Source organism: Vicugna pacos, chromosome X, assembly GCF_048564905.1.
Source record: "Vicugna pacos chromosome X, VicPac4, whole genome shotgun sequence".
Taxonomy (NCBI): Eukaryota; Metazoa; Chordata; class Mammalia; order Artiodactyla; family Camelidae; genus Vicugna; species Vicugna pacos.
The window spans coordinates 58,968,912-58,984,368 of record NC_133023.1 but is presented as its reverse complement, the minus strand read 5'-3'; the positions used below and the strand labels follow the sequence as shown (position 1 = coordinate 58,984,368).

Here is a 15,457-nt window from a genome sequence, read left to right as displayed (position 1 = left end):
GTTAGTATATAGCTAGTTGCTTAACTTTTTAAGAAACTGCCAGACTGTTTTCCAGAGTGACTGTACCATGGTACATTTCCACCTGCAGTGTATGAGAGATCCAGTTTCTCTACACCCTAACCAGCGTTTGGTATTGTCACTATATTTTACTTTAGGAACAGGTGTGTAGTGATAGCTCATTGTTCACTTAATTTGCATTTCTGTAATGGCTGATGATGTTGAACACCTTTTTATGTGTTTGTCATCTGTAGATCATCTTCAGTGAAATGTCTCTTCATCTCTTTTGCCCATCTCCAAATTGAATTGTTTGTGGGGTTTTTTTATTGTTGAGTTTTGATAGTGTTTTGTTTTGTTTGGTGGAGAATGCGGGCAATAATCTTGATGGTTTAAAAAACTATATTCTAGCTTCTAATCCTTTTCAGATGTGTGGTTTGAAAATATTTTCTCCCACTCTGTAACATGTCTTTACATCTTCTTAACAGGGTCTTTTACAGAGTAAAAGTGTTAAATTTTGATGAGATCCAGTTTATCATTTTTTTCCTTTTTATGAATCATGCTTTTGATGTCAGATCTAAGACCTCATTGCCTACTCCTTGATCTGAAGCATTTTCTCCTATTTTTTTTCTATTTCTTTTCCCCTAATGGAGGTACTAGGGATTGAACTCAGGACCTTGTGCATACTAAGCATGTGCTCTACCACTGAGCTATACCGCCTATTTTTTTAAAAATAGTTTTCATTTTTACATTTGTTTGTGATCCATTTTTGAGGTAATTTTGTATAAGGTGTGAATTTAGTTCGAGATTCATATTTTTGGCTATGGGTGTCCAGTTGTTCCAGCACCATTTGTTGAAAGGCTGTCCTTTATCTACTGAGTTGATTTTGCATCTGTGTGAAAAATCAGTTGGCTGTATTTGTGTAAGTCTATTTCTGGGTTCTTGTTTTCTGTTACATTGATATATGTATTTATCCCTTTATCAGTATCACCCTGCCTTGCTTACCGTAGCTATGCAGGAAACCTTCATATCAGGTAGAGTGGCTCTTCCCACTTTTTTTGAATCTGTGGCAAATGAAATGATTTTATCTAATTTTATTTATTAGGAAATAATAAGTAATTCACATAAAATGTATTATATGTTTGAATCTCATCATGAAATAATGTAATTTTAAGAATAATTATCATCAGGCCCAACTACCAAATTTTATTTTTAGGTCACTCACATTTTTTATGTACTTCTGCTTATTAGTCTTGGTTTTACGTAAGTTGTCTAGTTAAAAGAAACTTTAAATTCCAAGTTGAGAGTCTTAATGGCATGCTCCCTTTGTCTTTTTTTAGATGGTGTTATCTGAAAAGGTTAGTCAACTGATGGAATGGACCAATAAAAGACCTGTAATAAGAATGAATGGAGACAAGTTCCGTCGCCTTGTTAAAGCCCCACCGAGAAACTACTCCGTTATTGTCATGTTCACTGCTCTCCAACTTCATAGACAATGTGTCGTGTGCAAGTATGAACTTTCAACTACACTTTAAAAATTAAAAATCTCGTAAGGTTTTAACTATTTCTCAATCCCAGAAGAACCAAATTAGTTCAGTGGGTACCTAAGCAATTAATGTGTATACCATACTTAGAATGTCTCTGGTAACACATAAATAGTACTACTCTTTTATAGTCTTCTTTTTTTGTTGTTGTTGTTTGTTTTGTTTTTCTGTTTTGGAGGGAGGTAATTAGGTTTATTTATTTACTTATCTTTTTTAATAGAGGTACTGGGGATTGAGCCCAGGACTTTGTGCATGTTAAGCCCACGCTCTACCATTGAGCTATACGCTCACCCCCCCTCCACATAGTCTTTTCTTGATTGTATTAGTAGAGGAAAGACAAAGAGCAAGGATAAAGTATCATGGTAACCATTGAAAGAATAACTTTAACAATCATCTTATAAAGTGATATCAACTTATATAAATGTATGTCAATAGCATTGATGTAGTGTTTTATTATTTGTGTGTGCTTTCAACTTCATGCTCTCGTTTTATCACAACAACCCCAGGAGATACATGAAGCAAATATTCTCTCATTTTTGGAAGAAACCGGTTCTAAAATTTTAACTGGTTTACCGAAAGCTAGAGATATTTGTTAATGTAATGATGGTGGCTACATCCAAATTTAGAATTAATTACAAGAGAACTTTTGTAGGAAACAAATATGCATGATTTAGAGATGTTTTCTTTCTTCTAGATTGTTTTGTAGTAATTATAAACCTTAAAATGGAGGCTAATCTCACTTAAACTTTCATCAAACAATGGCTTATTGATTTTATTTTACTGTTTCTGGATGATCTTAGGAAAAAATATTTCTTTAAACAAAAGCACCATGGATAATTAAAAACAGTTGATAGTAAAAAAATAAAATAGCTTTTGCCTTTTGGTGTTTTTTACTTATATTTTTAGATTTGTATGTGTGATCTGGGAATTCACTTTAAATGAAATGACAAAGCTACCTTGTGAAAAACTAAGTTAGTAAAATCTTGGAGTCTTTCCAAATTCTGATAGCCTGAGCCCATGTGAAGGAATAGGCAGCCTTCTTTCAGAATAATGCGTTATGCTACCCCAAGCCTTGCTAACTTTTCCTAAAGGATTTTCTCCCCAGAGGTAGGAGATAGTCAAGGTATTTGGTCCCAGAGTGCTTTTTTTGAGGGGGAGGGGAGGGTATGCTGAATATAAATTAAAAGTAGAAGAAGGAAAAAAAATAGGTATTAACTATGAATAAACTTATAAACTCTAGAATTACCCATAATTCAGTCAGTTTACTTACTAGCAATCATGAATATACAGAAATGTCTGGAAATAAACACAAATCCCATAGTTCTGTATTAAATGCAAATTAATGAAATTCTTAATAACTTAAGTTTTAATTAGTATCTTACTTTCTGCAAGACCAAATTTTAAATTAGCTTACATTTTCCTAAACTCATTCAAATAATTAAGCAACAGTGATGTGTATAATACTATATATTTGGTGCTGTCAGAATGAGAAATACAAGAAAAATGTGCAACCCTTATCATCTGGCTAGGGAAATGAGTTCCACACATGAAAATGACAAAGCTACCTGGCAATATAAGGCAATTTATGATTAAGTACCAAATGAATTGTGTACATAATAAATGCTACAAAATTTCAGGAAGGACATATAACTGAGGTGGTTAGGGTTGGCCTAATAGAGAAGATATGACTTGTACTGGGGCTAGACAGATGGATCACATTTAGATAGCAGTAGGATATTCCAGTTAGAAGCAATGATGTGTGTAAGGGTACAGACATAGGAGTAAACAAAGTCCTGGAATTAACAGATTCTGTTTGAGAATGAGTAGTAGTAAGGCTTTGTAAAAGCTAGATGCATTATTTGAAAATAGATGATAAAGAACCTTGAATAACCAGTGAAAGAGATTGGAGACTGTGTTCTGAAGGTAATAGAAAAACAACAATGGTTTCTGAAAAGAGGAAGAGTATCAGGAAAGTAGTAATTTAGGAAGACTGATGTATATTGCAATGTAAGAAGGATTGGAGGAGAAGAAAGTAGAGTTAGTATTTTAATATTCTATTAAATATTAGATATTAAAGATCTGACTTTAGATGATAGCAAAGAAAGTGAGTGGGGAGGGATAGAGTTAAAAGATAATCACAAATGGAGAATTGTCAGATACTGGAAACTGAAAGCATGTAGGAAAAGAGGGAAAAGTCAAGTGTGGCATGAGATTTCAGTTAATCTCAATCTCAATTCCTTAGATTCTTCTTTTACCCTAATAATTCATCTAACTGTGTTTTTACTAAGTAGCATTTTGTCACCTAGATTTTTTTAATGGATTAATATTTTAGTCTGATTTCTCTGGTAAAGTACTTCAACCTTGTCTTTGAGCTCTTAGAAGTAATTTAGAGCATTAAAAATTACTGTAGAAACAATTAGCTAGATTTTTCCAGTGACTATTGAAGGAGCTTTGAGATAAGAAACAGGCACAAAGTATGAAGCAGAGTCAGGTAATCACTACTTCCTGTTGAAATCCCTAACACTTGGTATAAGGCTTCTCATGTCAAAATAGTGGCAGTGTTTTCCAAGATTTGTTCTAATGCTGATTTGCACTAGATTGCTTTTTTAAATGTTTTATATGTTATCTTCACAAATCCGATTGCATCCAGGCAAGCTGATGAAGAATTCCAGATCCTGGCAAACTCCTGGCGATACTCCAGTGCATTTACCAACAGGATATTTTTTGCAATGGTGGATTTTGATGAAGGCTCTGATGTATTTCAGATGGTAAGATATTTGATGTATTCTATTAAGTAGGAATAGGGGAACTATGGATAATGTGGAATACCTTTTTTTCAATTGCTACAGGAAGTTAAATAGGACTTGTCTTATGTAAGATCTAAAGTAGTTAGTGAAGTGTAAGCTAAACTTAAGCTAAACATGAAATGTAGTGGTCAGTGCTAACATATTAGAATGTAGAAATTGGGTAGAAATCAAGTAACTTTCATTTTTTTAATTGTAATAAAATATATATAATAAAAATTACCAAAAATTACCGTTTTATCTACCTTTAAGTGTACAGTTTATCAAGTAACTTTTGAAATCATAGCAAAAATCCCACCATTATGTAATATTGAAGTTCTTGGTAGAGCTCCATACCTGTCTTTACCCTCTTGCTTCTTGTCTTAGTGGAAAAGCTCCTTGTTCAAAGCTTAACCCTTTTCCTGTACCGTGTATCTATACCCAACAGCTCTGTCAGTCATGACCTCCCTCATGTATATGTTTTCTAATTAAGACTATTTTTTGAGGAGTTTAAAATTCACAGCAAAATTGAGAGGTAGCTACAGAAATTTCCTATATGCCCCATGTCCCCACACATGGATAGCCTCCCCCATTATAAACATGTTCCACCAGAATGGTATATCTGTTACAGTTGATGAATCTACATTGACACATCATAATCACCCAACGTGCATAGTTTACATTACCATTCACTCTTGGTCTTGTACATTCTACTGGTTTGGACTAATGTATAATGACATATATCTACCAATATGATATCATAAGAGTATTCTCACTGTCCTAAAATTCTTTGTACTCTACTAATTCCTCCCTCCACACTAACCCTTGGTAACCACTGATCTTTTTACTGTCTCCACAGTTTTGCCTTTTCCAGAATGTCATATACTTGGAATCATACAGTATGTAGACTTTTCAGATTGACTTCTTTCACTTAGTAATATGAATTTGAAGTTCCTTCATGGCTTAATAGCTCGTTTCTTTTTAGTTCTGAATAATATCCCATTGTCTTGATATACTGGGATTTGTTTATCCATTCACATACTGAAGGACATCTTGGTTGCTTCCAAGTTTTGGCAATTATGAATAAAACTCCTATAAGAATCTAAATGCAGATTTTTGTGTAGACATAAGTTTTAACTCATTTGGGTAAATACCAAGGAGCACAATTGCTGGATCATGTGGTAAGAGTATATTAAGTTTTGTAAGAAACTGCCAGACTATCTTCCAAAGTGACTGTACCATTTTGCATTCCCAGTAGCTGTGAATGAGAGTTCCCATTGCTCCACATCCTCATCAGTACTTGATGTTGTCACTGTTCTACATTTTGACCATTCTAGTAGTTGTGTAGTGGTATCTCGTTGTTTTAATTTGTATTCCCTTGATGACATGTGATGTGGAGTATTTTTTCAAATTCTTATTTGCCATCTGTTTATCTTCTTTGCTGAAACGTCTGTTTAGGTCTTGGGCCCATTTTTAAAAATTGTGTTGTTTGTTCTCCTTCTTGAGTTTTAAGAGTTCTTTGTATGTTTTAGGTAACAGTCGTTTATCAGATATATCTTTTGAAAAATTTTTCCCTGTCACACTCTCTTGATTTTGTCTTTTGCAGGGCAAAAGATTTAAATTTAATGAAATACAACTTATCAATTATTTGTCATGGATTGTGTCTTTGGTGTTTTATCTAAAAAGTCATCACTATACCCAAGGTTACCTAGGTTCTCTTCTATGTTATCTTCTAGGAGTTTTATATTTTTGTCTTTTACTTAGATCTGTGATCCATTTTGAGTTAATTTTTGTGAATGATGTAAGGTCTGTGTCTAGCTTAGGTGGGTTTTTTTTTTGGTCTGTTTTTTGCTCGTAGATGTCCGTTGTTTCAACACCATTTTATTGAAAAAATTTTCCTCCATTCAGTTGCCTTTTCTCTTTTGTCAAAGATCAGGTGACTGTATGTGAGTCTATTTCTCAGCTCTTTATTCTGTTCCATTGAATACCACACTAGTTTGATTACTGTATCTTGAAGTTGGGTAGTGTCAGTCCTCCAGCTTTCTTTTTCAGTATTGTAGTGGCTATTCTGGGTCTTTCACCTGTCCATGTAAACTTTAGAATCAGTTACTCAATATCCACAAAATTTACTTGCTGGGATTTTGGTTGGGATTGCATTGAATTATAGATGAAGTTGGGAAGAACTGACATCTGGAAAATATTGAGTCTTCTTTCTGTGAACATGGAATATCTTTCCATTTCTTTAATTCTTCTTTGATTTCTTTCATTAGGGTTTTGTTGTTTTCCTCATGTAGATTTTGTATGTATTTTGGTAGATCTATACCTAAGCACTTTATTTAGGGGGATGCTAATGTAAATGTATTGGTTTTTAATTCCTTTTGTTCATCGCTGGTATATAGGAAAGCAATTGACTTTGTATATCAACCTTGTGTCCTACAACCTTGCTATCATTGTTTATTAATGACAAGGAGTTATTTTGGTCAGTTCTTTTATAACTTCTACATAGAGGATTATGTCATGTGTGAACAAAGACAGCTTTATTTTTTCTTACCTGATTTATATGCCTTTTATTTCCTTTTATTGTCTTATTGCATTAGCTAGAACTTCCAATACAGTGTTAAAAAGGAGTAGGGAGAGGAGATATCCTTATACTTGATGTCATGGGAAGGTTTTGCATTCCTCACTATTAAGTATGGTGTTAGCTCTAGAACTTTTGTAGATATCCTTTATCAAGTTGAGGAAGTTCCCCATTACTCCTAGTTTACTGAGAGTTTTTATCATGAATAGGTTTGAATTTTGTCTAATGCTTTTCCTGCATCTATTGATAGGATCATGTGATTTTTTAGCATGTTGTGATAGATTACATTAATTGATTTTTGAATGTTGGACCAGCCTTACATACTTGGAATAAATCCTGCTTGGTCATGGTGTATAATTCTTTTTATACATTGTTGATTTGATTTGCTAATATTCTGTTTAGGATTCTTGCATCTATATGTTCATGAAAGATACTGACCTGTAGTTTTCTTATAATGTCTTTGGTATTAGGATAATGCTGGCCTCATAGAATGAGGTGGAAATGTTCCCTCTGCTTTATCCTCTGGAAGAGAGTATAAAGATTGGTATGATTTTTTCCATATATGTTAGGTAGAATTCACCAATGAATTCACCTGAAAATAGGGCTTTCTGTTTTACAAGATTATTCTTATTGATTCAAATCCTTTAATAGATATAGTCCTATTCAGATTGTCTGTTTCTTCTTGTGTGAGTTTTGGCAAATTGTATCTATCAAAGAATTGGTCCATTTCATCTAAGTTATCAAATTTGGGGCATACAGTTGTTCATAGTTTTTTTTATTAAGTATCCTTTTAATGTCCATAGGATCTGTAGTGATATCCCCTCTTCCATTTCTTTTTTTTTTTTTTTTGAATTGGAGTATAGTCAGTTTACGGTGTCGTATCAGTCTTTCATTTCTGACACTAGTAATTTGTGTCTTCTCTCTTTGTTTCTTAGTTAGCATGGCTAGAGGCTTATTTATTTTATTGATATTTTCAAAGAATATTTGGTTTTCTTTTGGTTTCATTGATTTTTCTCTATAGATTTTCTGTTTTCAGTTTCATTGATCTCTGCTCTAATTTTTATTATTTCTCTTCTTTTACTAACTTTGGATTTAATTTGTTCTTTTGTTGGTTTCCTAAGGTAGAAACTTAGATTACTGAGTTTAGATTTTTTTTCTCCTATATGCATTCAGTGTTACAAATTTCCCTGTAACCATTGCTTTTGCTGTATCCCACAGATTTGGATAAGTTCTGTTTCCATTTTCATTTAGTTCAAAATACTTTTTTTCTTGAGATTTCTTCTTTGACCCATGTGTTAATTAGAATTGTGCTGTTTAATTCCCATGTATTTTGGAATTTTCTGGTCATCTTTCTGTTACTGATTTCTAGTTTAATTCCATTGTGATCTGAGGGCAGACATTGTATGATTTCTATTCTTTAAATTTGTGTGTTTTTATGGTGTGTTTTATGGCCTACAATATGATCTATCTTGATGAATGTGTATTTTGCCATTTTGGATGAAGTAGTCTATAGATGTCAATTATATCCAGTCGATTGATGGTGGTGTTGTGTTCAACTGTATCCTTACTGATTTTTTGCCTGCTGGATCTGTCCATTGGGTATTGAAGAGGGGTGTTGAAGTCTCCAACTATGATAGTAGATTCATCTGATTCTTGCAGTTCTATTATTTTTTGCCTCACATAGTTTGACACTGTGTTGTGAGGCACATACTTGCTAAATAAGGACTGTTATGTCTTCTTGGAGAATTGACCCCTCTGTCATCCCTGATACTCTTTTTTATTCCTGATAACATTCATTGTTTTGAAGTCTGCTCTGTCTGAAGTTAATATAACTAATCCTGCTTTCTTTTGATTAGTGTTTGCATGGTATATTTTCCTCCATATATTTACTTTTAATCTATATGTGTCTTTATATATCGTGTAGGTTTCTTGAAGACAACGTATACTTGGGTCTTGTTTTTTGAACCACTCTAACAATTTATGTCTTTTAATTGGTCCATTTAGACTATTGATGTTCAAGTTGATCATTGTTTTTTTAAAATATATTTTTATTGAAGTATAGTCAGTTTACAATGTTGTATCAATCTCTGGTGTAAGCACAATACTTGTCATATAGGAACACACATATATTAATTTTCATATTCTTTTTAACCATAAGTTACTATAAGATATTGAATATAGTTCCCCAAGTTGATTATTGTTATGGTTGAATTACCATCTACCATATTCATTACTGTTTTCTGTTTGTTGCCCTTATTCCTTGTTCCTATTTTTGTCTTCCAATCTTTTTCTACCTTTTATGGTTTTAATTCTGCATTTTATATGATTCCATTTTCTCTTCTTTCTTGGCGTATTGCTTATACTTTTTCTTTTCTTTTTTTTTTTTTGCTTTTTTTAAGGATTGCCCTAGAATTGACAATACACATTTTGCTAATCAAAGTCCGCTTTCACATAACACTATACCACTTCACGGGTAGTGTGAATACCTTGTAATAACAAGATAATCTTAACCCCCACTTTCTGTCCCACGTATCATTTCTGTCATTCATTTCACTTATTTATAAGTGCGCACACACACACATACACACAGTTGAATACATTGCTGGTATTAGTTTGAACAAACTGTTATTTGATAAATTAATTACAAATAAGAAAAACAAAAGATTGATTTTACCTTAACTTATTCCCTCATCTTTCCCTCCCTTATTTTATGTAGTTCCAGGTTTCTAACCTGTCTTATTTTCTTTAACATATCTTGAAAGAAATTCCCTTGATTTTTGTTTGTCTGAGAAAGTCTTTATTTCTTCTTCACTCTTGAAGAATAATTTCACATGGTACAGAACTGTCTAAGTTGATGGTGTTTTTTTCTCTCAACACTTCAAATATTTTACTCCATTCTCTTCTTCTTTGCATGATTTCTGAAGGGAAGTTGGATGTAATTCTTGTCTCTCTTCCTCTATGGGTGAGGTGTTTTATTCCTCTGGCTTCTTTCAGAGTTTTTTCTTTATCTTTGATTTATCTTTGAGTTTAAAAATTATATGCCTGGACGTAATTTTATTGGCATTTATCCTGCTTGATGTTCTTAGAGCTTCCTCATTCTGTGATTTGGAGTCTGATACTACTTTGAGGAAATTATCAGTCATTACTGTTTTGAATATTTCTTCTGTTCCTTCTCTTTCTTCTGCTGGTATTCCCATTATGTGATATTACACCTTTGTAATTGGCCCGCAGTCCTTGGATTTACTGTTCTGGTTTTTTTTTTCAGTCTTTGTTCTTTTGCTTTTCAATTTTCAAGGATTCTATTGATAGACTTCTAGCTCAGAGATTCTTCAGCCATGTCCAGTGTACTAATATGCCCATGAAAGGCATTCTTCATTTCTGTTACAGTGTTTTTCATCTCTGGCATTTCTTTTTGGTAATTTCCTGAGATTTCCATCTCTCTGCTTACATTACCCATCTGTTTTTGCATGCTGTCTACTTTATCCATTAGAGATATTAATATATTAATTAGGTTTTTTTCATTCCTTGAGTGTTAATTCCAACATCCCTGCCAATTCTGGTTCTGATAACTTGCTCTGTGTCTTTAAATTGTATTTTCTTTTTACTTTTGCTATGCCTTATATTTTTTTCTTCATAGCCAGATATGATGTACTGGGTAAAAGGAACTGCTGTAAAATGGCCTTTAGTAATATGGTATGAGGTGTGAGCAGAGGGGAATATTCTATAGTCCTGTAATTAGATCTCAGTCTTTTAATGAGCCTATGCCTCTGGACTGTGAGCTTCACAAAAGTTTCTCAGTTTTTATTTCTTCCTTCTTAGAGGACAGGATGGGTGGAGTGAACTAGAGTTCGGTATTTTCCTTCTTCCAGGTCAGTTAGACTCTGATAACACTGCATCAGGTTAAGCTCTGGTTAATTAGATTCCTTTGAGGTCAGGCTTTGTTAAGAACAGGGTTCTCTGAGGTGTTTAAAAAGTAGTTTCTTTTCCCCTCACCCTGAAGGTAGCATGAGGGGATTTTTCTCTAGTATTTACTGTGGGAACCTAGTCAAGCTCCTGGAGGTAAATCTTATTTTTCAGTCCCTAACCCCTCACCATGACTCTGCTTCTGGAGTTTTTAACTCTTTGAGTTGTACACACTGAGCATCTAGTAATTGGTCAGTTATAGGTCAGGTTTTCCTACTCTGGCAGAGGTTCCTGACACAATTTCTACTTGTGGGTCTCTGCTCAGATAAGCTGTGACTCCTTTTATTTGCCTGTCTGTCTCACCAATTTAGGGGGCAGTCATTTGCCCTGTGTCCTCCTCTTTCCTAGAGAATTCCAGGAAAGTAGTCTATTTTTCAGTTTGTTCATCTTTTTACTTGTTACGATGGTGTGATGACTTCTAAGCTCCTGACATGGAGACCCAGAAATCATAGCTTTCCACTGTATTTTTAACTTCAGCCTCTGTACTACTTCTTTCCCTTTGCGTATAAGAGGATATAGATGCAATTAGTAGATTCAAGGACATAGATTCAATTTTGTCTGTTTATAAATGTGTCTAACTCATACAGTTGGACATGTTTTACTCAATAATTGTATAAAACATAAAAGGAAAGATTTGGGTATACCTTTTTGTTGTATACCTTTACATGAATGACTTCCCAATCCAAAAATTCTTTGTGTCCCAAATGAAACTCCTGTCTCTCCCACTTCCACCCAAACCTGGTACTCTTGTGTTCTGTATCATTAGTGACACTTCTTTGTCATTCCTCTTCTACAACATCCATCATCCTTTACATTTAACTGGTTGACTTACCATCCATATAATACTTTCTCCATATTGCCTACCATAACAGTTCTTAGATGTTTTTTTCTAGAGGGTATTAATAAGAAAAGTTGAGGTAAAAACAAACAGCCCAATCCAAAAATGTGCAGAAGACCTAAACAAGCAATTCTCCAATGAAGACATACAAATGGCCAGTAGGCACATGAAAAACCGCTCAGTATCGCTAATTATCAGAGAAATTCAAATCAAAACTACAAAGAGGTATCACCTCACACCAGTCAAAGTGGCCATGATTCAGAAGTCAACAAACAATAAATGCTGGAGAGGCTGTGGGGAAACGGGAACCCTCCTACGCTGGTGCAGCCAGTTATGGAAAAGAGTATGGAGATTCCTCAAAAGACTAAAAATAGACTTACCATATGATCCAGCAATCCCACTCCTGGGCATATATCCAGAGGGAACCTTAATTCAAAAAGATACAAGCACCCCAATGTTCATAGCAGCACTATTTATAATAGCCAAGACATGGAAACAACCTAAATGTCCATCGACAGATGACTGGATAAAGAAGCTGTGGTATATTTATAACATGGAATACTACTCAGCCATAAAAGATAATAAAATAATGCTATTTGCAGCAACATGGATGGACCTAGAGATTCTAATTCTAAGTGAAGTAAGCCAGAAAGAGAAAGAAAAATACCATATGGTATCACTTACATGTGGAATCTTAAAAAAAAAAGACAAACGAACTTATTTACAAAACAGAAAGACTCACAGACTTAGAAAACAAACTTATGGTTACTAGGGGTACAGGAAGGGGGTGGGAAGGTATAAATTGGGAGTTTGAGATTGCAGATAGTAACTAATACATATACAATAGATAAACAACAAGTTTATACTGTATAGCACAGGGAACTATATTCAATATCTTATAGTAACTTGTGAAAGAGAAAATGAAAATGAATATATGCACATGTATGGCTGAAGCAATATGCTGCACACCAAAAATTGACACAACATTGTAAACTGACTATACTTCAATAAAAATGTACATATACAAAAAAAGAATACTTGAGGGAAATTACATTTGGGAAACAATTTAAACAAAATTAAATTTTATTGTTTACTTCAGAGTATCAAGACATATGAAGGGTCTTAAAGTTTTATTCTACTTGCAAGCTAACAAGTTAGAGTCTGCCACAATTCCATAGATGCTGGCAGAAGACATGACACTCCTGGATTGAAGTTAAAGGACTTTATTACTCAAAACAACAACAGTATCCAAAGTATCAGCACTTTCTTGTACCAGTTCTCCAAGCCCCACTTATCATAGGACACTACAAAGAAAACCAGTGGATTCCATTATGGAAAAGTAATTCTAAGCTTTGGGAGCTCAAATCTTCTATAAAGGGTAGTAAGCATTCATGCCGTTTGCTTTGAAGGGAGACTCTATTTCTATCTTCTAAGGCTATACAAACATTCTTGAGAACATCATCCAGAACAAAGGCAGTCAGTGCCTCTGATTGCAAAATGTGCGTAAACATGAGAAACCTATGGAGAATGGTCTCCCAACCCAAGACTTCTCATAGATTTTAACATGCTGATATGTGTTATACCATCCATTCTAATAGTGAACTGTAATATGCAGAATTTTCCAAAATATTGGACCACTTAGTGAATCATTTTAGTTAGATTTTATGGAACATACTTTTGGAAATAGTGGTACACAGACTAAAGCCAAAATACCTTAGTCCTCCTCACTTCATGCCCTCTTTACTCCAAACAACCACCCTTTCCCATAATTATATTATGTCATGCACTATTTTATTTCAGCATTGTTGATTGTTTCCTACAACATGAAGCATCTTTTCTCCCTTGCTCCCTTTCTCTCCACTTTCAAAGTTCTATTTACCTTATAGGCCTCATTCCAGATACTCCCCCGAAGCCTTTTCAAATTCCCCAGATGAAATGTGAGTCATCCCTTTTCTTGTGTTGTTGTATTGCTTTTCTTATATTTCTTTTATACATGTATCCACATTCCATCTTATAGTAGAATTAGCCCTAGAGTTGTTTGACAGTCCCTCTTAAAATACAGTTACTTAAAGGCAGAACCAACATCCTATAGCTACTCGTGCTCAGCACATAATGCATATTCAGTAATGTCAAACAAATGGCTTAACATTCCCATTTTACAGTATGTCATTGTACTAGTCATATTCCAGTCTCACACAGCTTCATAAATCAAAATCAATATATTCATAGAACATGCTTCAACCTAAAAGATTAGTGCATTTAGGCTTTTTTAGACCAAAGGAAATAATCTCCAGAGTTTAAGAAATTGCTTTCTCATTCTCTACTATTGAAGCTGGGGTTGTTTTGGAAATTAAAAATTATAATTCCATTTATTTTAACAAGATACACATAAAGAATTTCTGTTAGTGATTTGTAAAGGTACAAAACCAACTTTCCCCTACATCAAAGACATTTTAATATGAATGTCCATTTTAGTGCTATATTTAGAGTTAGTGGTATAAGGATAGTAAGTATGTCCATCTGTGGAAGAAATTCAAACCTCTGTCCAAACAACAGTGTCATGCCACAATATACAAATCTAAGCATGGATGAAGAGTGACACCTACCAAAAACAGTATGTCTTGTTTTGGCTCTTTAACATCTAAGGAGTTTCAAAGCTTAAAGGATTTTTTTAAATTTTAATTGTGATAAAATATATACAAAATAAAATGTACTATCTTAACCATTCTTAAATTTATAGTTCAGTAGTGTTTAGTACATTCACATTGTTGTACAACCAATCTCCAGAATTCTTTGTCTAGTAAAACTGAAACTCTTTACATATTAAATAACTCCCTATCTCCTGTTCCCCCAGCCCTTGGTAACATTTTACTTTCTGTCTCTAAGAATTTGACTACTGTAGGTACCTCATATAAGTGGAATCATGCAGTATTTGTCTTTTTGTGACTGGCTTATTTCACTTAGCATAATGTTCTCAAAGTTTATCCATGTTTTGGCATGCATCAAAATTTCCTTCCTTTTTAAGGCTGAATAATGTTGCATTGTATGCATATACTACACTTTATTTATCCATTTATCTGTTGTTAGATGCTTGGGTTGCTTTCACCTTTTGGCTATTGTCAGTAATGCTGTTGAAAGCAGTGTGGAGGTTCCCTAAGAAACTAAAAATAGAGTTGCCGTATGATCCAGCAATCCCATTCCTGGCCATATTCCAAAAAAGATGAAAGTTCTAATTTAAAAAGATACACGCACCTCAATGTTCATAGCAGTACTGTTTACAATATCCAAGACATGGAAGCAACCTAAGTGTCGATCAACAGATGAATTAATAAAGAAGATGGAACACCCACACACAAATATGCACATACACACACAATGGAATATTACTCAGCCATAAAGAAGAATGAAATAATGTCATTTGCAGCAACATTGATAGACCTAGAGATTGTCATACTAAGTGAAATAAATCAGACAGAGAAAGACAAATATTATATGATATCACTTATATGTGGAATCTGAAAAATAGTACAGATGAACTTATTTACAAAACAGAAACAGACTTAGAGACATAGAAAACAATCTTATGGTTACCAAAGGGGAAGGAGGGGAGAGATAAATTGGTAGTATATGACTAACAGATGCACAATACTATGTATAATATAGATAAACAACAAGGATTTACTGTATAGCTCAGGGAATTATATTCAATATCTTGTAATAAATTATAATAGAAAAGAATTGGAAAAAAGTATATAGA

The 15,457-nt window shown here is 33.8% G+C and overlaps 1 protein-coding gene across 2 annotated transcripts in view; it reads left to right on the top strand.

The window, feature by feature from the left end:
- MAGT1 (magnesium transporter 1) overlaps positions 1-15,457 on the top strand; it is a 42,023-nt gene that overhangs the window by 9,418 nt on the left and 17,148 nt on the right. For both annotated transcript variants that reach the window (XM_006218907.2, XM_072955853.1), the window contains exons 2-3: positions 1,335-1,504; positions 4,189-4,306. In XM_006218907.2, the coding sequence (XP_006218969.1) occupies positions 1,335-1,504; positions 4,189-4,306 (288 nt within the window). The remainder of the gene's footprint in view (positions 1-1,334; positions 1,505-4,188; positions 4,307-15,457) is intronic.